Source organism: Bombina bombina, chromosome 5 (assembly GCF_027579735.1).
Source record: "Bombina bombina isolate aBomBom1 chromosome 5, aBomBom1.pri, whole genome shotgun sequence".
Classification (NCBI taxonomy): domain Eukaryota; kingdom Metazoa; phylum Chordata; class Amphibia; order Anura; family Bombinatoridae; genus Bombina; species Bombina bombina.
In genome coordinates, this window is record NC_069503.1 from 729404579 (window position 1) to 729432332 (window position 27754).

General features: G+C 41.1%; 1 protein-coding gene across 1 annotated transcript in view; it reads right to left on the reverse strand.

Moving 5' to 3' along the window:
- Positions 1-27754, reverse strand: part of NUP153 (nucleoporin 153) — a 798292-nt gene that overhangs the window by 334662 nt on the left and 435876 nt on the right. Inside the window, exon 15 of the mRNA XM_053715838.1 lies at positions 26359-26556. Coding sequence (XP_053571813.1) covers positions 26359-26556 — 198 coding nt within the window. The remainder of the gene's footprint in view (positions 1-26358; positions 26557-27754) is intronic.

Below are 27754 nucleotides of genomic sequence, written 5' to 3' on the forward strand. Positions count from 1 at the left end.
TTCCTGGAACCAGAAAAGATAACAAATAGACTAGAAGTCTTCCTGAAAACTTTAGTAGCTTCAACATAATATTTCAAAGCTCTCACCACATCCAAAGAATTTAAAGATCTTTCTAAAGAATTCTTAGGATGAGGACACAAAGAAAGGACAACAATTTCTCTACTAATATTGTTGGAATTCACAACTTTAGGTAAGAATTTAAATGAAGTCCGCAAAACTGCCTTATCCTGATGAAAAATCAGAAAAGGAGACTCAAGAAAGAGCAGATAATTCAGAAACTCTTCTAGCAGAAGAGATGGCCAAAAGGAACAACACTTTCCAAGAAAGCAATTTAATGTCCAAAGAATGCATAGGCTCAAACGGAGGAGCCTGTAAAGCCTTCAAAACCAAATTAAGACTCCAAGGAGGAGAAATTGATTTAATGACAGGCTTAATACGAACCAAAGTCTGTACAAAACAACGAATATCAGGGAGTTTAGCAATTTTTCTGTGGAATAAAACAGAAAGAGCAGAGATTTGTCCTTTCAAAGAACTTGCAGACAAACCCTTATCCAAACCATCCTGAAGAAACTGTAAAATTCTAGGAATTCTAAAAGAATGCCAAGAGAATTTATGAGAACACCATGAAATTTAAGTCTTCCAAACTCGATAATCTTTCTAGAAATAGATTTACAAGCCTGCAACATAGTATTAATCACTGAGTCAGAGAAACCTCTATGACTAAGCACTAAGCGTTCAATTTCCATACCTTCAAATTTAATTATTTGAGATCCTGATGGAAAAACAGACCTTGAGATAGGTCTGGTCTTAATGGAAGTGGCCAAGGTTGGCAACTGGACATCCAAACAAGTTCTGCATACCAAAACCTGTGAAGCCCATGCTGAAGCCAACAGCAGCACAAATGATTGCTCCATGATGATCTTGGAAATCACTGTTGGAAGGAGAACTAGAGGCAGAAAAATATAGGCAGGTTGATGACTCCAAGGAAGTGTCAATGCATCCACTGCTTCCGCCTGAGGATCCCTGGACAGGTACCTGGCAAGTTTGTTTAGATGAGATGCCATCAGATCTATTTCTGGAAGCCCCCACATCTGAACAATATGAAAAAAACACATCTGGGTGAAGAGACCACTCTCCCAGATGTAAAGTTGGACGACTGAGATAATCCGCTTCAATTGTCTATACCTGCGATATGAACCGCAGAAATTAGACAGGAGCTGGATTCTGCCCAAACAAGTATCCGGGATACTTCTTTCATAGCCTGAGGACTGCGATTCCCACCCTGATGATTGACATACGCCGCAGTTGTGACATTGTCTGTCTGAAAACAAATAAACGGCTCTCTCTTTAATAATAGAGGCCAAAACTGAAGGGCTCTGAGAATCACACGGAGCTTCAAAATATTGATTGATAATCTCGCCTCTTGAGATTTCCAAACCCCTTGTGCTGTCAGAGATCCCCAGACAGCTCCCCAACCTGAAAGACTCGCATCTGTTGTGATTACGGTCCAGGTTGGGCAAACAAAAGAGGCCCCTTGAAATATATGATGGTGATCTAACCACCAAGTCAGAGATAGTCTAACATTGGGAATTAAGGATATTAATTGTGAAATATTTGTATAATCCCTGCACCATTGGTTCAGCATACAAAGTTGAAGAGGTCTCATGCGAAAACGAGCAAAGGGGATCGCGTCCGATGCTGCAGTCATGAGACCTAAAACCTCCAGGCACATAGCTACTGAAGGGAATGACAGACTGAAGGTTCCGACAGGCTGCAACCTTTTTTTGGTAAATTGATCCTCCAACCAATTTCTTGAGGAAACACTAGTTGATTCGTGTGAGATTCTGCAGAACGTAAAGACTGAGCAAGTACCAAGATATCATCCAAATAAGGAAACACCGCAATACCCCACTCTCTGATTACAGAGAGTAGGGCACCGAGAACCTTTGAAAAGATCGTTTGAGCTGTTGCTAGGCCAAAAGGAAGAGCAACAAATTGGTAATGCTTGTCTAGAAAAGAGAATCTCAGGAACTGATAGTGATCTGGATGAATCGGAATATGAAGATATGAATCCTGTAAGTCTATTGTGGACATATAATGCCCTTGCTGAACAAAAAGCAGAATAGTCCTTAGTCACCATTTTGAATGTTGGTACTCGTACAAAACGATTCAAGACTTTTAGATCCAGAACTGGTCTGAATGAATTTTCTTTCTTTGGGACAATGAACAGATTTGAATAAAACACCAGACCCTGTTCCTGGAAAGGAACCGGCATGATTACCCCAGATAACTCCAGGTCTGAAACACACCTCAGGAAAGCCTGTGCTTTCACTGGGTTCACTGGAATGCGTGAGAGAAAGAAACTTCTCACCGGCGGTCTTACTCTGAAACCTATTCTGTACCTTTGAGAGACAATGTTCTGAATCCAATGATTTTGGACTGAATTCATCCAAACATCTTGGAAAATTTTTAATCTGCCCCATACCAGCTGAGCTGGAATGAGGGCCGCACCTTGATGCGGACTTGGTGGCTGGTTTAGATCTCTTAAATGGCTTGGATTTATTCCAGATTGAGGAAGGCTTCCAATTGGAAACAGATTCCTTAGGGGAAGGATTAGGTTTCTGTCCCTTATTTTGACGAAAGGAACGAAAACGGTTAGAAGCTTTAAATTTACCCTTAGATTTTTTATCCGGAGGCAAAAAAGCTCTCTTCCCCACAGTGACAGTTGAAATTATAGAATCCAACTGAGAACCAAATAATTTCTTACCTTGGAAAGAAAGATAGCAAAGTCGATTTAGAAGTCATATCAGCATTCCAAGATTTAAGCCATAAAGCTCTTCTAGCTAAAATAGCTAAAGACATATCTAACATCAATTCTGATAATATAAAAAATGGCATCACAAATTAAATTAGCATGTTGAATTAATTTAACAATGCTATACACATTATGATCTGATACTTGTTGCGCTAAAGTTTCCAACCAAAATTTTGAAGCAGCAGCAACATCAGCCAAAGAAATAGCAGGCCTAAGAAGATGACCTGAACATAAATAAGCTTTCCTTAGAAAAGATTCAAGCTTCCTATCTAAAGGATCTTTAAAAGAAGTACTATCTTCCGTAGGAATAGTAGTATGCTTGGCAAGAGTAGAGATGGCCCCATCAACTTTGGGGATCTTTTCCCAAAACTCTAATCTATCAGTAGGCAAAGGATACAATTTTTTAAACCTTGAAGAAGAAGTAAAAGAAGTACCCAGTCTATTCCATTACTTAGAAATCATATCTGAAATAGCATCAGGAACTGGAAAAACCTCTGGAATAACTACATGAGGTTTATAAACCGAATTTAAACGTTTACTAGTTTTAGTATCAAGAGGACTAGTCTCCTCCATATCTAATGCAATCAACACTTCCTTTAATAAAGAACGAATATACTCCATTTTAAATAAGAGGATTTGTCAGTGTCAATATCTGAAGCAGGATCCTCTGAATCAGACAAATCCTCATCAGAGATAGATAAATCAGTATGTTGTCAGTCATTTGAAATTTCATCATCTCTATGAGAAGTTTTAAAAGACCTCTTACGTTTATTAGAAGGCGGAATGGCAGGCAAAGCCTTCTGAATGGAATCAAACAATTTCTCTTAAATTTACAGGAATATCCTGAGCATTAGATGTTGATGGACCAGCAACAGGTAATGAACTACTACTGATGGAAACATTATCGGCATGTAAAAGTTTATCATGACAACTATTACAAACGACAGCTGGAGGAACAGTTACCACAAGTTTACAACAAATGCACTTAGCTTTGGTAGAACCGACATCAGGCAGCAGAATTCCAGTAGCAGATTCTGAGACAGGATCAGATTGAGACATCTTGCAATATGTAAGAGAAAAAATAACATGTAAAGCAAAATTATCAATTTCCTTATAAAACAGTTTCAGGAATGGGAAAAAATGCAAAAGCATAGGCCTCTGACAAAAGACCAGAGGCAAAAGGAATGGGGTCTTAAATAATGAAAATATTTGGCGCCAAGTATGACGCACAACAAAAAAAATATATTTTTTGGCGCCAAAAACGTCCGGAACTAAACATGAGCGTCATAGATGACGCAACCTCGTGAAACACTCTACGCCAACTAAGACGAATTTACGTCAGACGTAATTTTCACGCCAAGAATGACGCAATAAATTAGAGCATTTTTCGCTCTTGCAAGCCTAATACAGCCCGCACTTATCTGAAAACCCCAAGTAAGAAACTTTTTTTTTTAAAAATGCATTTCCCAGATATGAAACAGACAGTCTGCAAAAAGGAAATATACTGATAAACCTGAATCATGGCAAATATAAGTACAAACATATATTTATAACTTTATATATAAAGTGCCAAACCATAGCTGAGAGTGTCTTAAGTAAATGAAACATACTTACCAAAAGACACCCATCCACATATAGCAGATAGCCAAACCAGTACTGAAACGAGAATCAGTAGAGGTAATGGTATATAAGAGTATTTCGTCGATCTGAAAAGGGAGGTAGGAGATGAATCTCTACAACCGATAATAGAGAACCTATGAAATAGATCCCCGTTAGGATGACCATTGCATTCAATAGGTAATACTCCCTTCACATCCCTCTGTCATTCACTGCACTCAGAGGAACCGGGCTGCAAAAAATGCTGAGAAGCGCATATCAACGTAGAAATCTAGCACAAACTTACAACACCACCTCCATTGTGGGTGTTGTGAGGGGTGTATTTATAGGCATTTTGAGGTTTGGGAAACTTTGCCCCTCCTGGTAGGATTCTATATCCCATACGTCACTAGCTCATGGACTCTAGCAAATTACATGAAAGAAATAGAATTTCAGTGCACGAACCACGTCCAGATCTTGTAGAAGCCGTTCCTTCTGAGAAGGATTAGGACACAAAGAAGGAACAACAACCTCCTGATTAATATTCCGGTCAGAAACTACTTTAGGGAGAAACCCTAACTTGGTACGTAAAACTACCTGATCCGAATTAAAAATAAGGTAAGGAGACTCCTACTGTAATGCCGAGAGCTCTGACACTCTACGAGCAGAAGAAATAAGAAACAAAACTTTCCAAGATAACTTAATATCTAAGGAATGCATAGGCTCAAACGAAGCCCCTTGAAGAACCTTAAGAACAAAATTAACACTCCAGGGAGGAGCAACTGGTTTGAACACAGGTCTGATCCCAACAAAACGTTTGTACGTCCGCCAGATGTTTATGTACCAAAATAGACCAGAGATATTTGACCCTTTAGGGAACTTGCAGAAAACCCCTTCTCCAAACCTTCTTGGAGAAAGGACAGAATTCTAGGAATCCTAACTCTACTCCAAGCGTAGCCCTTGGATTCACACCAATACAGATATTTACACCATATCTTATGGTAAACATTTCTAGTCCCAGGTTTACGAGCCTGAATCATGTTCTCAATGAGCGATTCTGAAAATTCACGCTTGGATAAAATTAAGCGTTCAATCTCCAAGCATTCAGCTTCAGAGAAACTAGATTTGGATGAAGGAGGGCTCTTGAAGTAGAAGGTCCTTCCTCAACGGAAGTCTCCAAAGTGGACAAGATGCCATGTCCACCAGATTTGCATACCAAATCCTGCGAGGCCACGGGGGTGCAATGAGGATCACCGACACCCTCTCCTGCATTATTCGAGCAATGACCCGAGGTAGAAGAGCAAACTGAGGAAATAGGTATGCAAGACTGAAATTCCAAGGTACTGCAGAGCGTCTATCAGTACAGCCTGAGGGTCCCTTGACCTCGACCTGTACCTCGGAAGCTTGGCATTCTGTCGAGATGCCATGAAATCCAATTCCAGCTGACCCCATTTGAGAATCAGGCTAGAAAACACTTCAGGCTGGAGTTCCCATTCCCCGGGTGAAAGGTCTGCCTGCTCAGGAAGTCAGCTTCCCAGTTGTCCACTCCTGGGATGTGGATCGCTGACAGACAGCAATTTTGCGTCTCCGCCAACTGAATTATCTTGGCTACCTCTGTCATGGCCAAGGAACTCTGCGTTCCTCCCCGATGGTTGATGTAGGCGACAGAAGTTAAGTTGTCCGACTGGAACCGGGCTGAGGCTAACTGAGGCCAGGCCAGAAGAGCATTGAAGATTGCTCTCAGCACCAGAATGTTTATGGGCAGAACAGACTCCAACTGAGCCCAAGTTCCCTTAGCCTTTAGAGAGCCCCAGACTGCTCCCCATCCCAGAAGACGGGCGTCTTTTGTCACAATCACTCAAGAGGGTCTCTGCTAAAGCAGGTTCCCTGGGAGAGATGATCCTGAGACAACTACCAAAGAAGAGAATCCCTTGTCTCCTGCTCTAGCTGTATTCGCGGAGACAGATCTGCATAATCTCCTTTCCACTGACAGCATATTTAACTGCAGGGGTCTGAGGTGGAAACGGGCGAATGGGATGATGTCCATTGCCGCTACCATCAGACCGATTATCTCCATGCACTGAACCACTGATGGCCAGGGAGAGTAATGAAGCGCTAGGCAAGAATCTTCATTGATAAGGAATCTTATGGTCCCCAAGAAAATGACCCTTGTATTTGGAACAAAGGAACTTTTTTTCAAATTTACCTTCCATCCGTGAGATCGCAGGAAAGATAACATCTCCGTGTGGGATCTTGCTTGTTGAAAGGATGGCGCCTAGAGCAGAATGTCGTCCAGATAAGGCGCCACTGCAATACCTCACAAAACGAGCACCACCAACAGGGATTCCAGAACCTTTGAGAAAATTCTGTGGGCCATGGCAAGGCCGAATGGAAGAGCCACAAACTGGAAGTGTTTGTCTAGAAATGCAAACCTTAGAAACTTGTGATGGTCCCTGTGGATGAGAACATGCAGGTACGCGTCCTTTAAATCCACGGTTGCCATAAATTGGCCCTCTTGGATCAAAGAAAGAATGGAACAAATAGTTTCCATCTTGAAGGACGGTACTGCCCCGGGGAGGAAAGTTCTTGAACTCTAGCTTGTATCCCTGGGACACGATGTCCACCGCCTAGGTATCCTGAACATCTCAAACCCAAGCCAAGAGTGAAGGAAAGTCTGCCCCCCCACAAGATCCGGTCCTGGATCGGGGGCAGGCCCTTCATGCTGTCTTTGATTCAATAGCAGGCTTTTTTGATTGTTTTCCCTTGTTCCAAGACTGATTGTGTCTCCAGGAAGGTTTGGACTGCTCCTACTTGGAGGAGGGAGTGGAAGGATTTCCCTTGAAATTTCGAAAGGAACGAAAATTACTCTGACATCCCTTTTGTTTGTTTCTCTTATCCTGAGGGAGGAAATGGCCTTTCCTCCAGTAATGTCAGAAATTATTTCCACCAAACCGGGTCCAATCAAGGTCTTTCCCTTGTAAGGAAATCACCAAAAGTTTAAACTTAGATGATACATCCGCAGACCAAGATTTCAACCATAAAGCTCTGCGGGCCAACACAGCAAAACCCAAAATCATTGCTCCCAGGTTAATAACCTGTAGGGAAGCATCCGTAATAAAGGAATTGGCCAACTTAAGGGCCTTTATCCTATCTTGGATCTCCTCAAGGGGAGTGTCTGTCCTAATAGAATCAGACAACGCATCAAACTAGTATGCCGCTGCACTAGTGACAGTAGCAATGCACATTGCAGGTTGCCATAGTAAACCCTGGTGTACATACATCTTTTTGAGTAACCTCTCCAATTTGTTGTCCATAGGATCCTTAAAAGCACAACTATCGACTATGGGGATAGTAGTCCTCTTAGCCAGAGTGGAAATTGCCCCTTCCACCTTGGGTACTGTTTGCCAAGACTCCGGCTTTGTCCGCTATGGGAAACGTCTTCTTAAATATAGGGGGATGGAGAAAAACATAATTTATGTAAGAACTTACCTGATAAATTCATTTCTTTCATATTAGCAAGAGTCCATGAGCTAGTGACGTATGGGATATACATTCCTACCAGGAGGGGCAAAGTTTCCCAAACCTCAAAATGCCTATAAATACACCCCTCACCACACCCACAAATCAGTTTAACGAATAGCCAAGAAGTGGGGTGATAAGAAAAAGTGCGAAAGCATAAAAAATAAGGAATTGGAATAATTGTGCTTTATACAAAAAAACCACCACAAAAAAGGGCGGGCCTCGTGGACTCTTGCTAATATGAAAGAAATTAATTCATCAGGTAAGTTCTTACATAAATTATGTTTTCTTTCATGTAATTGGCAAGAGTCCATGAGCTAGTGACGTATGGGATAATGAATACCCAAGATGTGGATCTTCCACGCAAGAGTCACTAGAGAGGGAGGGATAAAATAAAGACAGCCAATTCCGCTGAAAATAATCCACACCCAAAATAAAGTTTAATTTTAAAAATATAAGCAGAAGATTCAAACTGAAACAGCCGCCTGAAGTACCAAAAACAGCTTCAGAAGAAGAAAACACATATAAATGGTAGAATTTAGTAAATGTATGCAAAGAAGACCAAGTTGCAGCTTTGCAAATCTGATCAACCGAAGCTTCATTCTTAAATGCCCAGGAAGTAGAGACTGACCTAGTAGAATGAGCTGTAATCCTTTGAGGCGGAGTTTTGCCCGACTCAACATAAGCATGATGAATCAAAGATTTCAACCAAGATGCCAAAGAAATGGCAGAAGCTTTCTCGCCTTTTCTAGAACCGGAAAAGATGACAAATAGACTAGAAGTCTTTCGGAAAGTCTTAGTAGCTTCAACATAATATTTCAAAGCTCTAACAACATCCAAAGAATGCAATGATTTCTCCTTAGAATTCTTAGGATTAGGGCATAATGAAGGAACCACAATTTCTCTACTAATGTTGTTGGAATTCACAACCTTAGGTAAAAATTTAAAAGAAGTTCGCAACACCGCCTTATCCTGATGAAAAATCAGAAAAGGAGACTCACAAGAAAGAGCAGACAATTCAGAGACTCTTCTGGCAGAAGAGATGGCCAAAAGGAACAAAACTTTCCAAGAAAGTAATTTAATGTCCAATGAATGCATAGGTTCAAACGGAGGAGCTTGAAGAGCCCCCAGAACCAAATTCAAACTCCAAGGAGGAGAAATTGACTTAATGACAGGTTTTATACGAACCAAGGCTTGAACAAAACAATGAATATCAGGAAGATTAGCAATCTTTCTGTGAAAAAGAACAGAAAGAGCAGAGATTTGACCTTTCAAGGAACTTGCGGACAAACCTTTATCTAAACCATCCTGAAGAAACTGTAAAATTCTCGGAATTCTAAAAGAATGCCAGGAAAAATGATGAGAAAGACACCAAGAAATATAAGTCTTCCAGACGATATAATATATCTCTCTAGATACAGATTTACGAGCCTGTAACATAGTATTAATCACAGAGTCAGAGAAACCTCTTTGACCAAGAATCAAGCGTTCAATCTCCATACCTTTAAATTTAAGGATTTGAGATCCTGATGGAAAAAAGGACCTTGCGACAGAAGGTCTGGTCTTAACGGAAGAGTCCACGGTTGGCAAGAGGCCATCCGGACAAGATACGCATACCAAAACCTGTGAGGCCATGCTGGAGCTACCAGCAGAACAAACGAGCATTCCTTCAGAATCTTGGAGATTACTCTTGGAAGAAGAACTAGAGGCGGAAAGATATAGGCAGGATGATACTTCCAAGGAAGTGATAATGCATCCACTGCCTCCGCCTGAGGATCCCGGGATCTGGACAGATACCTGGGAAGTTTCTTGTTTAGATGAGAAGCCATCAGATCTATTTCTGGAAGTTCCCACATTTGAACAATCTGAAGAAATACCTCTGGGTGAAGAGACCATTCGCCCGGATGCAACGTTTGGCGACTGAGATAATCCGCTTCCCAATTGTCTATACCTGGAATATGAACCGCAGAGATTAGACAGGAGCTGGATTCCGCCCAAACCAGAATTCGAGATACTTCTTTTATAGCCAGAGGACTGTGAGTCCCTCCTTGATGATTGATGTATGCCACAGTTGTGACATTGTCTGTCTGAAAACAAATGAACGATTCTCTCTTCAGAAGAGGCCAAGACTGAAGAGCTCTGAAAATTGCACGGAGTTACAAAATATTGATCGGTAATCTCACCTCCTGAGATTCCCAAACCCCTTGTGCCATCAGAGACCCCCACACAGCTCCCCAACCTGTAAGACTTGCATCTGTTGAAATTACAGTCCAGGTCGGAAGAACAAAAGAAGCCCCCTGAACTAAACGATGGTGATCTGTCCACCACGTCAGAGTGTGTCGTACAATCGGTTTTAAAGATATTAATTGAGATATCTTTGTGTAATCCCTGCACCATTGGTTCAGCATACAAAGCTGAAGAGGTCGCATGTGAAAACGAGCATAGGGGATCGCGTCCGATGCAGCAGTCATAAGACCTAGAATTTCCATGCATAAGGCTACCGAAGGGAATGATTGTGACTGAAGGTTTCGACAAGCTGAAATCAATTTTAGACGTCTCTTGTCTGTAAAAGACAGAGTCATGGACACTGAATCTATCTGGAAACCCAAAAAGGTTACCCTTGTCTGAGGAATCAATGAACTTTTTAGTGAATTGATCCTCCAACCATGATCTTGAAGAAACAACAAAAGTCGATTCATATGAAATTCTGCTAAATGTGAAGACTGAGCAAGTACCAAGATATCGTCCAAATAAGGAAATACCACAATACCCTGTTCTCTGATTACAGACAGAAGGGCACCGAGATCCTTTGTAAAAATTCTTGGAGCTGTTGCTAGGCCAAACGACAGAGCCACAAACTGGTAATGCTTGTCCAGGAAAGAGAATCTCAGAAACTGATAGTGAGCTGGATGAATCGGAATATGCAGATATGCATCCTGTAAATCTATTGTAGACATATAATGCCCTTGCTGAACAAAAGGCAGGATAGTCCTTACAGTTACCATTTTGAATGTTGGTATCCTTACATAACGATTCAATATTTTTAGATCCAGAACTGGTCTGAAGGAATTCTCCTTCTTTGGTACAATGAAGAGATTCGAATAAAACCCCAGCCCCTGTTCCAGAACTGGAACTGGCATAATTACTCCAGCCAACTCTAGATCTGAAACACATTTCAGAAATGCTTGAGCTTTCGCTGGGTTTACTGGGACACGGAAAAGAAAAAATCTCTTTGCAGGAGGTCTTATCTTGAAACCAATTCTGTACCCTTCTGAAATAATGTTCTGAATCCAAAGATTGTGAACAGAATTGATCCAAATTTCTTTGAAATAACGTAATCTGCCCCCTACCAGCTGAGCTAGAATGAGGGCCGCACCTTCATGTGGACTTAGAAGCTGGCTTTGCTTTTCTAGAAGGCTTGGATTTATTCCAGACTGGAGATGGTTTCCAAACTGAAACTGCTCCTGAGGATGAAGGATCAGGCTTTTGTTCTTTGTTGAAACGAAAGGAACGAAAACGATTATTAGCCCTGTTTTTACCCTTAGATTTTTTATCCTGTTGTAAAAAAGTTCCTTTCCCACCAGTAACAGTTGAGATAATAGAATCCAACTGAGAACCAAATAATTTATTACCCTGGAAAGAAAGGGAAAGTAGAGTCGATTTAGAAGACATATCAGCATTTCAAGTTTTAAGCCATAAAGCTCTTCTAGCTAAAATAGCTAGAGACATAAACATGACATCAACTCTGATAATATCAAAAATGGCATCACAGATAAAATTATTAGCATGTTGAAGAAGAATAATAATGTTATGAGAATCATGATCTGTTACTTGTTGCGCTAAAGTTTCCCACCAAAAAGTTGAAGCTGCAGCAACATCCGCCAAAGATATAGCAGGTCTAAGAAGATTACCTGAACACAAATAAGCTTTTCTTAGAAAGGATTCAATTTTCCTATCTAAAGGATCCTTAAAGGAAGTACCATCTGCCGTAGGAATAGTAGCACGTTTAGCAAGGGTAGAGATAGCCCATCAACTTTAGGGATTTAGTCCCAAAACTCTAATCTGTCAGACGGCACAGGATATAATTGCTTAAAACGTTTAGAAGGAGTAAATGAATTACCCAAATTATTCCATTCCCTGGAAATTACTTCAGAAATAGCACCAGGAACAGGAAAAACTTCTGGAATAACTACAGGAGATTTAAAGACCTTGTCTAAACGTTTAGATTTAGTATCAAGAGGACCAGAATCCTCAATTTCTAATGCAATTAGAACTTCTTTAAGTAAAGAACAAATAAATTCCATTTTAAATAACCAGAGGAATCATTAGAATCAGAATGATGATGTTCATTTAAAAATTCATCTGGATAAAGAGAAGTTTTAAAAGACTTTTTATGTTTACTAGAAGGAGGAATAACAGACATAGCCTTCTTAATGGATTCAGAAACAAAATCTTATGTTATCAGGAACACTCTGAACATTAGATGTTGATGGAACTGCAACAGGTAATGGTATTTTACTAAAGGAAATATTTTCTGCATTAACAAGTTTGTCATGACATTTAATACAAACAGCTGGAGGAACAGCTACCAAAAGTCTACAGCAGATACACTTAGCTTTGGTAGTTCCAGCACCATGCAGCGATTTTCCTGAAGTATCTTCTGACTCAGATGCAACATGAGACATCTTGCAATATGTAAGAGAAAAAACAACATATAAAGCAAAATTGATCAAATTCCTTAAATGACAGTTTCAGGAATGGGAAAAAATGCCAAAGAACAAGCTTCTAGCAACCAGAAGCAATGAAAAAAACATAATTTATGCTTACCTGATAAATTCCTTTCTTCTGTAGTGTGATCAGTCCACGGGTCATCATTACTTCTGGGATATTACTCCTCCCCAACAGGAAGTGCAAGAGGATTCACCCAGCAGAGCTGCATATAGCTCCTCCCCTCTACGTCACTCCCAGTCATTCGACCAAGGACCAACGAGAAAGGAGAAACCAAGGGTGTAGTGGTGACTGGAGTATAATTTAAAAAATATTTACCTGCCTTAAAAAACAGGGCGGGCCGTGGACTGATCACACTACAGAAGAAAGGAATTTATCAGGTAAGCATAAATTATGTTTTCTTCTGTTAAGTGTGATCAGTCCACGGGTCATCATTACTTCTGGGATACCAATACCAAAGCAAAAGTACACGGATGACGGGAGGGATAGGCAGGCTCTTTATACAGAAGGAACCACTGCCTGAAGAACCTTTCTCCCAAAAATAGCCTCCGATGAAGCAAAAGTGTCAAATTTGTAAAATTTGGAAAAAGTATGAAGCGAAGACCAAGTTGCAGCCTTGCAAATCTGTTCAACAGAGGCCTCATTCTTAAAGGCCCAAGTGGAAGCCACAGCTCTAGTAGAATGAGCTGTAATTCTTTCAGGAGGCTGCTGTCCAGCAGTCTCATAGGCTAAACGAATTATGCTACGAAGCCAAAAAGAAAGAGAGGTAGCAGAAGCCTTTTGACCTCTCCTCTGACCAGAGTAAACGACAAACAGGGAAGACGTTTGTCGAAATTCCTTAGTTGCCTGTAAGTAAAACTTTAGGGCACGAACTACATCCAGATTGTGCAGAAGACGTTCCTTCTTCGAAGAAGGATTTGGACACAAAGAAGGAACAACAATCTCTTGATTGATATTCCTGTTAGTGACTACCTTAGGTAAAAACCTAGGTTTAGTGCGTAGAACTACCTTATCCGAATGAAAAATCAAATAAGGAGAATCACAATGTAAGGCTGATAACTCAGAGACTCTTCGAGCCGAGGAAATAGCCATTAAAAATAGAACTTTCCAAGATAACAACTTTATATCAATGGAATGGAGGGGTTCAAACGGAACACCCTGTAAAACGTTAAGAACAAGGTTTAAACTCCATGGCGGAGCAACAGTTTCAAACACAGGCTTAATCCTGGCCAAAGCCTGACAAAAAGCCTGAACGTCTGGCACTTCTGACAGACGTTTGTGTAACAGAATGGACAGAGCTGAGATCTGTCCCTTTAATGAACTAGCAGATAAACCCTTTTCTAAACCTTCTTGTAGAAAAGACAATATCCTAGGAATCCTAACCTTACTCCAAGAGTAACCTTTGGATTCACACCAATATAGGTATTTACACCATATCTTATGGTAAATCTTTCTGGTAACAGGCTTCCTAGCCTGTATTAAGGTGTCAATAACTGACTCAGAAAACCCACGTCTTGATAAAATCAAACGTTCAATTTCCAAGCAGTCAGCTTCAGAGAAGTTAGATTTTGATGTTTGAAAGGGCCCTGTATCAGGAGGTCCTGTTTCAGAGGTAGAGACCAAGGTGGACAGGATGACATGTCCACCAGGTCTGCATACCAAGTCCTGCGTGGCCACGCAGGCGCTATTAGAATCACTGATGCTCTCTCCTGTTTGATTCTGGCAATCAATCGAGGAAGCATCGGGAAGGGTGGAAACACATAAGCCATCCTGAAGTCCCAAGGTGCTGTCAGGGCATCTATTAGGACTGCTCCTGGATCCCTGGATCTGGACCCGTAACGAGGAAGCTTGGCGTTCTGTCGAGACGCCATGAGATCTATCTCGGGTTTGCCCCAACGTCGAAGTATTTGGGCAAAGACCTCCGGATGAAGTTCCCACTCCCCCGGATGAAAAGTCTGACGACTTAAGAAATCCGCCTCCCAGTTCTCCACTCCCGGGATGTGGATTGCTGACAGGTGGCAAGAGTGAGACTCTGCCCAGCGAATTATCTTTGATACTTCCATCATTGCTAGGGAGCTTCTTGTCCCTCCCTGATGGTTGATGTAAGCTACAGTCGTGATGTTGTCCGACTGAAACCTGATGAACCCCCGAGTTGTCAACTGGGGCCAAGCCAGGAGGGCATTGAGAACTGCTCTCAATTCCAGAATGTTTATTGGCAGGAGACTCTCCTCCTGACTCCATTGTCCCTGAGCCTTCAGAGAATTCCAGACGGCGCCCCAACCTAGAAGGCTGGCGTCTGTTGTTACAATTGTCCAGTCTGGTCTGCTGAATGGCATCCCCCTGGACAGATGTGGCCGAGAAAGCCACCATAGAAGAGAATTTCTGGTCTCTTGATCCAGATTCAGAGAAGGGGACAAGTCTGAGTAATCCCCATTCCACTGACTTAGCATGCATAGTTGCAGTGGTCTGAGGTGTAAGCGAGCAAATGGTACTATGTCCATTGCCGCTACCATTAAGCCGATTACCTCCATGCATTGAGCCACTGACGGGTGTTGAATGGAATGAAGGGTGTGGCAAGCACTTTGAAGTCTTGTTAACCTGTCTTCTGTCAGGTAAATCTTCATTTCTACAGAATCTATAAGAGTCCCCAGGAAGGGAACTCTTGTGAATGGAACAAGTGAACTTTTCTTTTCGTTCACCTTCCATCCATGTGACCTTAGAAAAGCCAGTACTAACTCTGTATGAGACTTGGCAGTTTGAAAGCTTGAAGCTTGTATCAGAATGTCGTCTAGGTACGGAGCTACCGAAATTCCCCGCGGTCTTAGTACCGCCAGAAGAGCACCTAGAACCTTTGTGAAGATTCTTGGAGCTGTAGCCAAACCGAATGGAAGAGCTACAAACTGGTAATGCCTGTCTAGAAAGGCAAACCTTAGATACCGGTAATGATCTTTGTGGATCGGTATGTGAAGGTAAGCATCCTTTAAATCCACTGTGGTCATGTATTGACCTTCTTGGATCATGGGTAAAATTGTCCGAATAGTCTCCATTTTGAACGATGGAACTCTTAGGAATTTGTTTAGGATCTTTAAATCCAGGATTGGTCTGAAAGTTCCCTCTTTTTTGGGAACCACAAACAGATTTGAGTAAAACCCTTGTCCCTGTTCCGATCGTGGAACTGGATGGATTACTCCCATTAACGACAGCTCTTGTACGCAGCGTAGAAACGCTTCTTTCTTTGTTTGGTTTGTTGACAACCTTGACAGATGAAATCTCTCTCTTGGAGGAGAGTATTTGAAGTCCAGAAGGTATCCCTGAGAAATTATCTCTAGCGCCCAGGGATCCTGGACATCTCTTGCCCAAGCCTGGGCGAAGAGAGAAAGTCTGCCCCCCACTAGATCCGATCCCGGATCGGGGGCCCTCAATTCATGCTGTTTTAGTGGCAGCAGCAGGTTTCCTGGCCTGCTTGCCCTTGTTCCAGGACTGGTTAGGTCTCCAGCCTTGTCTGAAGCGAGCACCAGATCCTTCTTGTTTTGGAGCAGTGGAAGTTGATGCTGCTCCTGCTTTGAAATTCCGAAAGGAACGAAAATTAGACTGTCTAGCCTTAGGTCTGGCTTTGTCTTGAGGCAGGGCGTGGCCCTTAACTCCTGTAATGTCAGCGATAATTTCTTTCAAACCGGGCCCAAATAAGGTCTGCCCTTTGAAAGGTATATTAAGTAATTTGGACTTAGAAGTTACATCAGCTGACCAGGATTTTAGCCACAGTGCCCTGCGCGCCTGAATGGCGAATCCGGAATTCTTAGCCGTAAGTTTAGTTAAATGTACTACGGCTTCCGAAATGAATGAATTAGCTAGCTTAAGTATTCTAAGCCTGTCCGAAATGTCGTCCAGCGTAGCTGAAGTAAGGTTCTCTTCCAGAGACTCAATCCAGAATGCCGCTGCAGCCGAGACCGGCGCAATGCATGCAAGGGGTTGCAATATAAAACCTTGTTGAACAAACATTTTCTTAAGGTAACCCTCTAACTTTTTATCCATTGGATCTGAAAAGGCACAGCTATCCTCCACCGGGATAGTGGTACGCTTAGCTAAAGTAGAAACTGCTCCCTCCACCTTAGGGACCGTTTGCCATAAGTCCCGTGTGGCGGTGTCTATTGGAAACATCTTTCTAAATATCGGAGGGGGTGAGAACGGCACACCGGGTCTATCCCACTCCTTAGTAATAATTTCAGTTAGTCTCTTAGGTATAGGAAAAACGTCAGTACTTGTTGGTACAGCAAAATATTTATCCAACCTACACATTTTCTCTGGTATTGCAACTGTGTTACAATCATTCAGAGCCGCTAACACCTCCCCTAGTAATACACGGAGGTTTTCCAGCTTAAATTTAAAATTTGAAATATCTGAATCCAATCTGTTTGGATCAGAACCGTCAGCCGCAGAATGAAGCTCTCCGTCCTCATGCTCTGCAAGTTGTGACGCAGTATCTGACATGGCCCTAGCATTATCAGCGCACTCTGTTCTCACCCCAGAGTGATCACGCTTGCCTCTTAGTTCTGGTAATTTAGCCAAAACTTCCGTCATAACAGTAGCCATATCTTGTAATGTTATTTGTAATGGCCGCCCAGATGTACTGGGTGCCACCATATCGCGCACCTCCCGGGCGGGAGATGCAGGTACTGTCACGTGAGGCGAGTTAGTCGGCATAACTCTCCCCTCGTTGTTTGGTGAAATTTGTTCAATTTGTACAGATTGACTTTTATTTAAAGTAGCATCAATACAGTTAGTACATAAATTTCTATTGGGCTCCACTTTGGCGTTATTACAAATAGTACAGGTCTCATCCTCTGAATCAGACATGTTTAACACACTAGCAACTAAACTTGCAACTTGGAAATATTATTCAAATAAATACAATGAAAAAGCGTACTGTGCCTAAGAAGCACAGAAGATATATAACAGTTGAAATTAAATAAACTTTGCAAAACAAAACACAATTTTAGCAAAGGCTTGTTCCCATTAGCAAAGAATAACTAACCCTGATGGCATAAAAAAGTTAAAGAATAAACGTTTCTTTATCACAGTCAACTACAATCTCACAGCTCTGTTAGATTACTTCCCTCAAACAAGCTTTGAAGACCCCTGAGTTCTGTAGAGATAAACCGGAACATGCAGGAAAAAACAATGAGCTTCTGACTGAAATTTTTGATGCGTAGCAAAAGCGCCAAAAAAAGGTCCCTCCCCCTCACACACAACAGTGAGAGAGATCAGTAAACTGTCATAATTAGATAAAGCAACTGCCAAGTGGAAAAATAGTGCCCAAACATTTTAATTCACCCAGTACCTCAGAAAATGAAAACGATTTTACATTCCAGCAAAAACGTTTAACATAAATTAGTAAAAAAACCAAATAGGCTAGAGATTATATACACAGTGTAATTCTAGTGAAGTACCATTCCCCAGAATACTCAAATGTAAAAAATACATACATGATATTATGTCGGTATGGCAGGATTTTCTCATCAATTCCATTGTCAGAAAATAAAAACTGCTACATACCTCTTTGCAGATTAAACTGCCCGCTGTCCCCTGATCTGAAGTTTACCTCTCCTCAGATGGCCGAGAAACAGCAATATGATCTTAACTACTCCGGCTAAAATCATAGTAAAAAACTCTGGTAGATTCTTCTTCAAATTCTACCAGAGAAGGAATAACACACTCCGGTGCTATTAAAAAATAACAAACTTTTGATTGAAGAAATAAAACTAAATAAAATCACCATAGTCCTCTCACACATCCTATCTAGTCGTTGGGTGCAACAGAATGACTGGGAGTGACGTAGAGGGGAGGAGCTATATGCAGCTCTGCTGGGTGAATCCTCTTGCACTTCCTGTTGGGGAGGAGTAATATCCCAGAAGTAATGATGACCCGTGGACTGATCACACTTAACAGAAGAAAGAGACTTAAATAATGTGGAGACAAAAGCGACGCCCATATTTTTTTAGCGCCAAATAAGACGCCCACATTATTTGGCGCCTAAATGCTTTTGGCGCCAAAAATGACGCCACATCCGGAACGCCGACATTTTTGGCGCAAAAGAACGTCAAAAAATGACGCAACTTCCGGCGACACGTATGACGCCGGAAACAGAAAAGATTTTTTTTTTTTGCGCCAAGAATGACGCAATAAAATGAAGCATTTTCAGCCCCCGCGAGCCTAACAGCCCACAGGGAAAAAGTCAAATTTTTTAAGGTAAGAAAAAATGATCGATTCAAATGCATTATCCCAAATATGAAACTGACTGTCTGAAAATAAGGAATGTTGAACATCCTGAGTCAAGGCAAATAAATGTTTGAATACATATATTTAGAACTTTATAAAAAAAGCGCCCAACCATGGCTTAGAGTGTTACAGAAAATAAGACTTACTTACCCCAGGACACTCGTCTACATGTTGTAGAAAGCCAAACCAGTACTGAAACGAAAATCAGCAGAGGTAATGGTATATGTATATATATATATATATATATAAATAAATGAGTATATCGTCGATCTGAAAGGTAAGAGATGAATCTCTACGACCGATAACAGAGAACCTATGAAATAGACCCCGTAGAAGGAGATCATTGCATTCAAATAGGCAATACTCTCCTCACATCCCTCTGACATTCACTGCACGCTGAGAGGAAAACCGGGCTCCAACCTGCTGCGGAGCGCATATCAACGTAGAATCTAGCACAAACTTACTTCACCACCTCCATAAGAGGCAAAGTTTGTAAAACTGATTTGTGGGTGTGGTGAGGGGTGTATTTATAGGCATTTTGAGGTTTGGGAAACTTTGCCCCTCCTGGTAGGAATGTATATCCCATACGTCACTAGCTCATGGACTCTTGCTAATTACATGAAAGAAAAGGGATACCCGGTCTTTCCCATTCCTTAACAATGATCTCAGTAGCTCGATCTGGTAGAGGAAAAACCTCCACCATGGAAGGTACATCAAAATATTTATTTAGCTTACAGGATTTTTTAGGATCAACTACGACCATAGTGTCGCTGTCGTCCAGAATAGCTAAAACCTTAAAGGGACATTATACACTCATTTTTTCTTTGCATAAATGTTTTGTAGATGATCTATTTATATAGCTCATAAAGGTTTTTTTTTTAAATAAATGTATAGTTTTGCTTATTTTTAAATAACATTGCTCTGATTTTCAGACTCCTAACCAAGCCCCAAAGTTTTATGTGAATACTGTCAGCTACCTTCTCCAGCTTGCTCCTGTTTGTGTAAAGGGTCTTTTCATATGCAAAAGAAGGGGCAGGGGGAGTGTCTTATTTGCCACTTGCAGTGGGCTTTCCAGCTGTCTTTTCAACAGAGCCAAACTGACAGCTTCTAAGTAAGTTTTTAAACAGTTTTATACTGGATTTTTATATCCGTATCTGTGCATCTTATTCTTTATAGTAGTGTCTATTACATGCAGTTATATGAAAATGAGTGTATACTGTCCCTTTACGTAACAGACGGAGGTGTTCTAGCTTAAACCTGAAAGATACAACTTCAGTATCCGCAGGAGGAATTACACTGTCAGAATCTGAGATTTCACCCTCAGATGCTACCGAAGTATCCTCCTCCTCAGGCTTCTGGGAGGGGGCATTCAAAATAACAACTGCGTCAGTAACCTCACTTACGGAATTTTTATTTTTCCTCTTGCTCTTTCCCTGCAGCATAGGAAAAGCAGACAACGCATCAGAAACCGCAAAGGACATGAGATAAGCTATGTCTTGCAACGTAACTCCAGGAGGAGTTAGAGAGGAAGCGCAGGGCACTGCATGTGTGGGCAATACAAGTTGGGACGGTTGAGGTTTAAGCTGCAGCATATATTGAACATAGACTCCTGAAAAAAAAGTCTATCCCTATAATTTAAAGTTCTCTCAATACATGAGGAACAGAAAGGGATTGGTGGCTCCACATTGGCATCAAAACAAAGAACAAGTGACATTTTGCAGGGCTTCTTGGTCCATTCAGACTCACAATGGAACAAATTCCAAATAAAAAGTTTAAATTTTTCATTAAAAATTAACAGAAAAAACATTACTGTCTCTTTAAATTTTAAAACTTAACTTTATTTCTTTTTGTAGTAAGGACTAAATAGTGCTACAAGAGTACTGTTGATCACCTCTACACCTTAGCTTAGCGGAGGTGCCTACCTGCCCTGCTGACACCGGCTAGAATTCCCCTCAGCAAAAGATCCAGAACTCTGCCTGCACAACAATGAAACGCTGCCCGGTCCTAAAAACGCATGCCTTGAGCCTAAATATGCATTATCCTGAAAGACTGCTAATCCAGTAACCGGAAGTGAAAGCAAAAGTGGTGCGCAACAGAAACTGCTGCCACAGTTAGCTCCGCCCATCGTGGGTATCTAAAAAAATGAATCTCCTGGTCGGCATATTTTAAAGTCAAGCCCGCCGGGAGCAGTGAAACCACAATAAAACAGCCTTAATTTCCTCAGCCCCAGTGTCTGCATAATACACTGTGTACATAAGTCTCCTCAAATATACAGGTGAATTTAAGTGTCCCATAATGAATAAAGTGCCCAAACTTTTTCCGAGTCCTTTTTATTTCACTAGCCCCAGAAAAAATAAGGTCAGCACTTACCTCAAATCTGCCAGGCAGCAAGGCAGCTCACAAGGTTTGAGAGGTCTTCTCCCTCACATGGACCTGTGGAAAAAGAGATAAAGACTGAGTAATCTTACTCAGGCTTTCAGAATTAGGGCAGCATAAACTACATTGGAGGCGCAGTGAGAATTATGTCCCACAAGTTCCCATTGCTCTAAAGCCACCACTGCTCTACTGAAGAGACCGATATGGACTACGGCTACACCCTAGAACAAAGCATCCTTACCTGATAAATTTGTTTCTTTTTAGACACGATGAGTCCACAGATTTCATCCTTACTTGTGGGACTACGCCTCCCGGTCAGCAGGAGGAAGCAAAGAGCACCACAGCAGAGCTGTATATATAGCTCCTCCCTTCCCTCCAACTCCAGTGATTCAACCAAAGTTGGGAAGAGAAAGGAAAAGCCAAGGTGCAGAGGTGTCTGAAGTTTACAAAATAATAACCTGTCTAAGAACAGGGCGGCCGTGGACTCTGTGTCTAAAAAGAAACAAATTTATCAGGAAAGCATACATTTTCTTTTTAAAGACACAATGAGTCCACGGATTTCATCCTTACTTGTGGGATACAATACAGAAGCTATAATACACGGATGAATAGGGAGGGACAAGACAGGGAACCTAAACGGAAGGCACCACTGCTTGAAGAACCTTTCTCCCAAAAACAGCCTCAGCCGAGGCAAAGGTATCAAATTTGTAAAAATTTTTAAAAAAGTGTGAAGAGAGGACCAAGTTGCAGCCTTGCAAATCTGTTCAACAGAAGCATCATTTTTGAATGCCCATGAGGAAACAACAGCCCTAGTGGAATGAGCCGTATTTTTTTCAGGAGGCTGCTGTCCAGCAGTCTCATATGCAAAACGGATGATACACTTCAGCCAAAAAGAAAGGTAGCCGTAGCTTTCTGACCCTTACGTTTTCCCGAAAAAATTACAAATAGAGAAGACGATTGACAAAAGTCCTTAGTCGCTTGTAAGTAAAACTTTAAAGCACGGACTACAACCAAATTGAGTAGCAGTTGTTACTTCTGAGAAGGATTAGGACACAAGGAAGGAACAACAATCTCCTGATTAATGTTCTTGTCTGAAACAACTTTAGGAAGAAAACCAAGTTTAGTACGTAAAACCACCTTTTACAAATGAAAAATAAGGTAAGGAGAATTATATTGTAATGCCGAAAGCTCGGACACTCTCCGAGCAGAAGAAATGGCAACAAGAAACAAAAAACTTTCCAAGATAATAACCTAATATCTATGGAATGCATAGGTTCAAACGGAACCCCTTGAAGAACCTTAAGAACTAAATTAAAACTCCATGGAGGAGCAATTTGTTTAAACACAGGACTGATTCTAATCAAAGCCTGACAAAAAGATTGAATATCTGGTACATCTGCCAGACACTTGTGCAACAAAACAGATAAAGCAGAGATCTGACCCTTTAGGGAACTCGCTGATAATCCCTTCTCCAATCCTTCGTGGAGAAAAGACTAAATCCTAGGAATCCTAACCCTACTCCATGAGTAGCCCTTGGATTCACGCCAATAAAGATATTTACACCATATCTTATGGTAAATCATTATGTTACAGGCTTATGCGCCTGGATCAAGGTCTCCACAACTGAATCAGAAAAACCCTGCTTGGATAGAATTAAGCGTTCTATCTCCAAGCAGTCGGCTTCAGAGAAATTAGATTTGGATGAAGGAAGGGACCTTGAATGAGAAGATCCTTCCTCAATAGTAGTCTCCAAGGTGGCAGGGATGACATGTCTACCAGATCGGCATACCAAATCCTGCGAGGCCACGTAGGAGCGATGAGGATTACTGATGCCTTCTCCTGTTTGATCCGAGCAATAACTTGGGGAAGAAGAGCAAACGGGGGGAATAGATATGCTAGGCTGAAGGACCAAGGAACTGCCAAAGCATCTATCAGTTCCGCCAGGGGGTCCCTGGACCTGGATCCGTATCCCGGGAGCTTGGCATTTTGAAAAGATGCCATGAGATCCAACTCCGGCTGACCTCATTTGAGGATCAGCCTGGAGAATATTTCCGGATGGAGTTCCCACTATCCCGGATGAAAAGTCTGCCTGCTCAGAAAATCCGCCTCCCAATTTTCCACCCCTGGGATGTGGATCGCTGAAAGATGGCAAGAATGGGCCTCCGCCCACTGTATTATCTTGGCTACTTCGGTCATCGCTAAGGAACTCCTCGTTCCTCCCTGATGATTGATGTAAGCCACTGTTATGTTGTCCGTCTGAAATCTGATGAATTGAGCCGAAGCCAACTGAGGCCATGCCTGAAGAGCATAGAAGATCGCCCTCAGCTCTAGAAAGTTGATGGGAAGGACAGACTCTGTCCGAGTCCATACTCCCTGAACCTTTAAAGAACCCCAGACTGCTCCCCATCCTAAAAGGCTGGCGTCCATTGTCACGATCACCCATGAAGGTCTGCAAAATCATGTCCCCTGGGACAGATGATCCAGAGACAACCACCATAGAAGAGAGTCCCTTGTCTCCTGTTCTAGGGTTATTTGAGGAGACAAATCCATACAATCTCCATTCCACTGCCTGAGCATGCTTCACTTACATAGGCAAAGAGAATGGCTGGGGTGGGAGGAGCTATATATATACAGCTCTGCTGTGGTGCTCTTTGCCTCCTCCTGCTGCCGGGAGGCGTAGTCCCACAAGGATGAAATCCATGGACTCATAGTGTCTTTGAAAAGAAAAATCTGTACAAGACATAAGCATCAGATATAGTATACATGTACCTATTTAGGTATTTGCACATAGTTGGACTGTTATGTGGCGTTCCTGACAAAGGAGTAGCACACAGAGCAACAGGTACACAATTAGATACTTGTAAACCCATGCACAGAGTAAGCAGAGACTGTGTATACTGACAAAGTAAACATACAAAGTCATAATTAATGCTCAGTGTCTGTATGTGCCCACATATAAAATCACTCATACAATGGAATAAGAGATACCAATAAATATTATCCCTAAAGGATCTCTACAAATAGTGAAAATATTCATGACCAACGTCCAGTATCTGCAAAGAACTTTAGTGTATATAAATTACACATAACATAGGTATAAAGAGATACCTATAGATCTCATCTTTAAAGGATCTCCACTGTTGAATAAATAGACAAATCCTGCAATAGGAAATAAAAATGCAGTGTACCATGAATGAAAGGTATATACTATAGAATGTGCACACTAATAGCATAGGACATGTAATGTCTTGCATCAACAGATACAGGAGTTCTGCCTATATAAAAAATATTTAACAGAACAGTGTACAGAATCTGCAAGATGCAACAGTACAAAAATGCAGACTGGCATACAATATCTGTTTACATTCCCTGGCAATGAAGGGAGTACAATGCTTAATTGACTTAAATAAGTATTAATAGCTTAGTTATAATAAATGGTAATGGCACCATATTTTATTTTGAATACAATATATCATTGCACACAATATAATACAATTGTTACACTGCAGCTTACAAATTAATGTGCTATGGTGTACAGCTCCCTAAGGAATATATTTAAAAACCTTCAGAGGGGATGTATTCAATTCTGAACCTTACATTATCAGCACAAGAAATATTTGGCACATTTACCTCAGACAATTAAAAACCCCAGATTTAAGCTTACTTAGTTTGGGGACAGCCATTAACAAAGCCACTATTATGTATAACATGTTTTTAGCATCAAGGGTGTCAAGTACAGGTAGAATTCCTTCTGAAACATTAGACTGTTGTGGCTGATAGGTCACATAAATCTGTTGTATACTTCAAAATTTGCATACATGTCATACTGGAACACCTTTGCAAAACAAATAGATATATATCTATATCCAACTCGTCTATGGAAATAACAGTGGGGAAAAATATTTTGTTCCACGTTTGTAATTGTATAACAGTATACAATGACACTATAATAAGCAGTACAGAGAAAACCTGGTAGAGAGCAGTCTACACTATAAAATACTCCCTCAGACACTTAATCTCGAAATGTAATTGGCTGTATAACCAACAGAAATTAGATGCCCTAACTACCCACTGGCAGCTCCTGTATGGTTACTCACCCCTTTCCTGGGTTTAGCAGGCACTAAAAATCAGATTAGAATCTGTTAAGAAGTAGGCCCCAAGCATAATAAAATTCTATAATCCCTGTCAAAATGTGCTCCCCAGCCTAACCGGAGCCTGCACTACTGAACCGCATCAAGCGCTAAGCTATTGCCGGCTCTCTTAAAGTGCCATAAACAATTTTTAAAAAATAGCTCAAATAAACCCTAAAGCTGCCAGAAGGTTAAAAAGGGTCAGATGCTTCCATAATGTTCCCACTACTAGCATAACTGTTAGGGATATGATATGGAGAGAAAAAATGTGTCATGATGGGAGCAGGTGAAGTCCCCTGGGTATGCTGTACCTGTCAAGAGTACCTACAAATAGCCTATGGGCTGTGTCTGTGCTGTGTGAAGGAACTTACCTTACGCAGAACCTCTCCACTGGCTTACCAGGCATGTCAATGCAGAAGCAGTATCCAGTTAAGAGCCTTTCCACTGCAGGAAATACCCGAGTCCCTCAGCAGGAGGCTAAGGACGAGTCCCCATGACGCAGGAGGGTAGTTATGGCTGAAGTGCTGTTAGGGAAATGCTATGCACGTAACAGGGTATTCCTGTGTCCTTGAATCATTCAGCTGCTGTGAAGAGTCTTATTTGTAAATAATACTCCCCAGGGACTCTGGGTCTCACATAGGTCTGAGCTCCAAAATTGTAATTCATAAGCAAGTAGCTGAAATAACCTCTATTCTCAACCATCTCCTAAGAAGCCAAGAACAAAACAGAGAAAGGAGGTGGGAGGGTTTGAAACCTCTTGTATGGGTTCTTGACTTCCACCTAGCAGCGGAAAATATATCCCATATGTTATGGAGGACTGTGAACCATCAATTTACGAAAGAAATAAGAATTTTCACTTTGCATTAATCCTAGGGCTAATGAGACTGACATATGAGCTACTAGAAATGTACATCTTACCTTTAAGCTCAGCTTTAGTGCCTGGCTTGTTATTCTCACAGGCTACACACTTTGTGGCTTCAGGTTTGTTTTGTATTAAACAGACATCACAGTCCCAGCTTCCTTCAGGTCTCTTAAAGACATCTGTCAATCCCAACTGATTTGAGCAAGTGGGTGTGAATGAAACCAAGGTTGCAGTCTTCACAGAAGAGGAGGAACCTATTGAGAGAGTTAAATGAGATTTTTTTTTTAAAGAAATTACTGAAGTTAAGTGCGAGTACAAAACTGCAGCAGCAATTATACATTTTGAAAAACAATTTAAGAACTTACCTCAGCTTAATTTATTTCATGGTGGCAAGAGTCCACGAGCTGTTACGTAAGGGATATACATTCATTAAGTATACACAATTAGAGTGCGCTAAAACAGCTCTACCTATAAAGTAATAGCACTATATAGAATATAAATATAAATAAAAATATGCTATAAAATGTGTTATATTTCAAACCATACAAAATATAAAATATTAACAAATTTAATAAATCAATAATTAAATTTTATTATTTATTACATAAAATTGAACAGTTGTATATAAGGTGCACCTTATTCAATATATATTACAATCAAATATTAAAATATTAAATATTAAAAATCACTAAGAAATCTCAATAGACCAAAGATATCTCCCCAATACTTCTTACTCAGTATTTGATAAAATGGCTTTGTTGCAAATATTTATACTGAGAAGTGTAACAAAATCCGTTGTCAACAAAAATGTCCTCTGATACAATTTATCATTTAGACCGTTAGAAGACTTTCCAATAAAAACAATGAAAAAGTAGTTTGTTATTTTTGGGGTACCCCTTATTGGAGACAATTACTATTCAGAGTCAATTGTTAGGTGGCGGTGTGTCCTCTATTTGCATAGATATATATAAGCAGTTTTTGTTTTTTGAATTTTGAATCCCAAGTTGGAAGTTTTAACAGCACTCACCAGAATCCGAAAGGCTTGAAATAGTGTTACCTTTCCCCGGATCAGCTTTTTCTTTGCGGCATCTGTCTGGCGTTTCAAGGTGAACCGTTACTTTAATCCTCACGTGACCTTTTTGCCGCACCAATAGCCTTACCAGGTTGCCGGTGTAAGTGGTTTCAAAAAACTTCCTTATCTTTCCATATATATCTTATTCGTAGTAAGTCTACAATCAACTACAAATGCTACCAGGAGCACAAGTAATTTGTTAGCACAATGTCCGCTTATTCTTATTGTGGAATTCCGCTCCCCACAGAGAATGCAGTACACAGGAGTAAGCAGGAGAAAGTTCCGTTACCAAAGCTGGCCAGCCCAACGGATTTTGTCCAATAACATCTACGAGTTTCAGCAAATGTGCCTTTTTCAAGATATACATTCATACCAGGAGG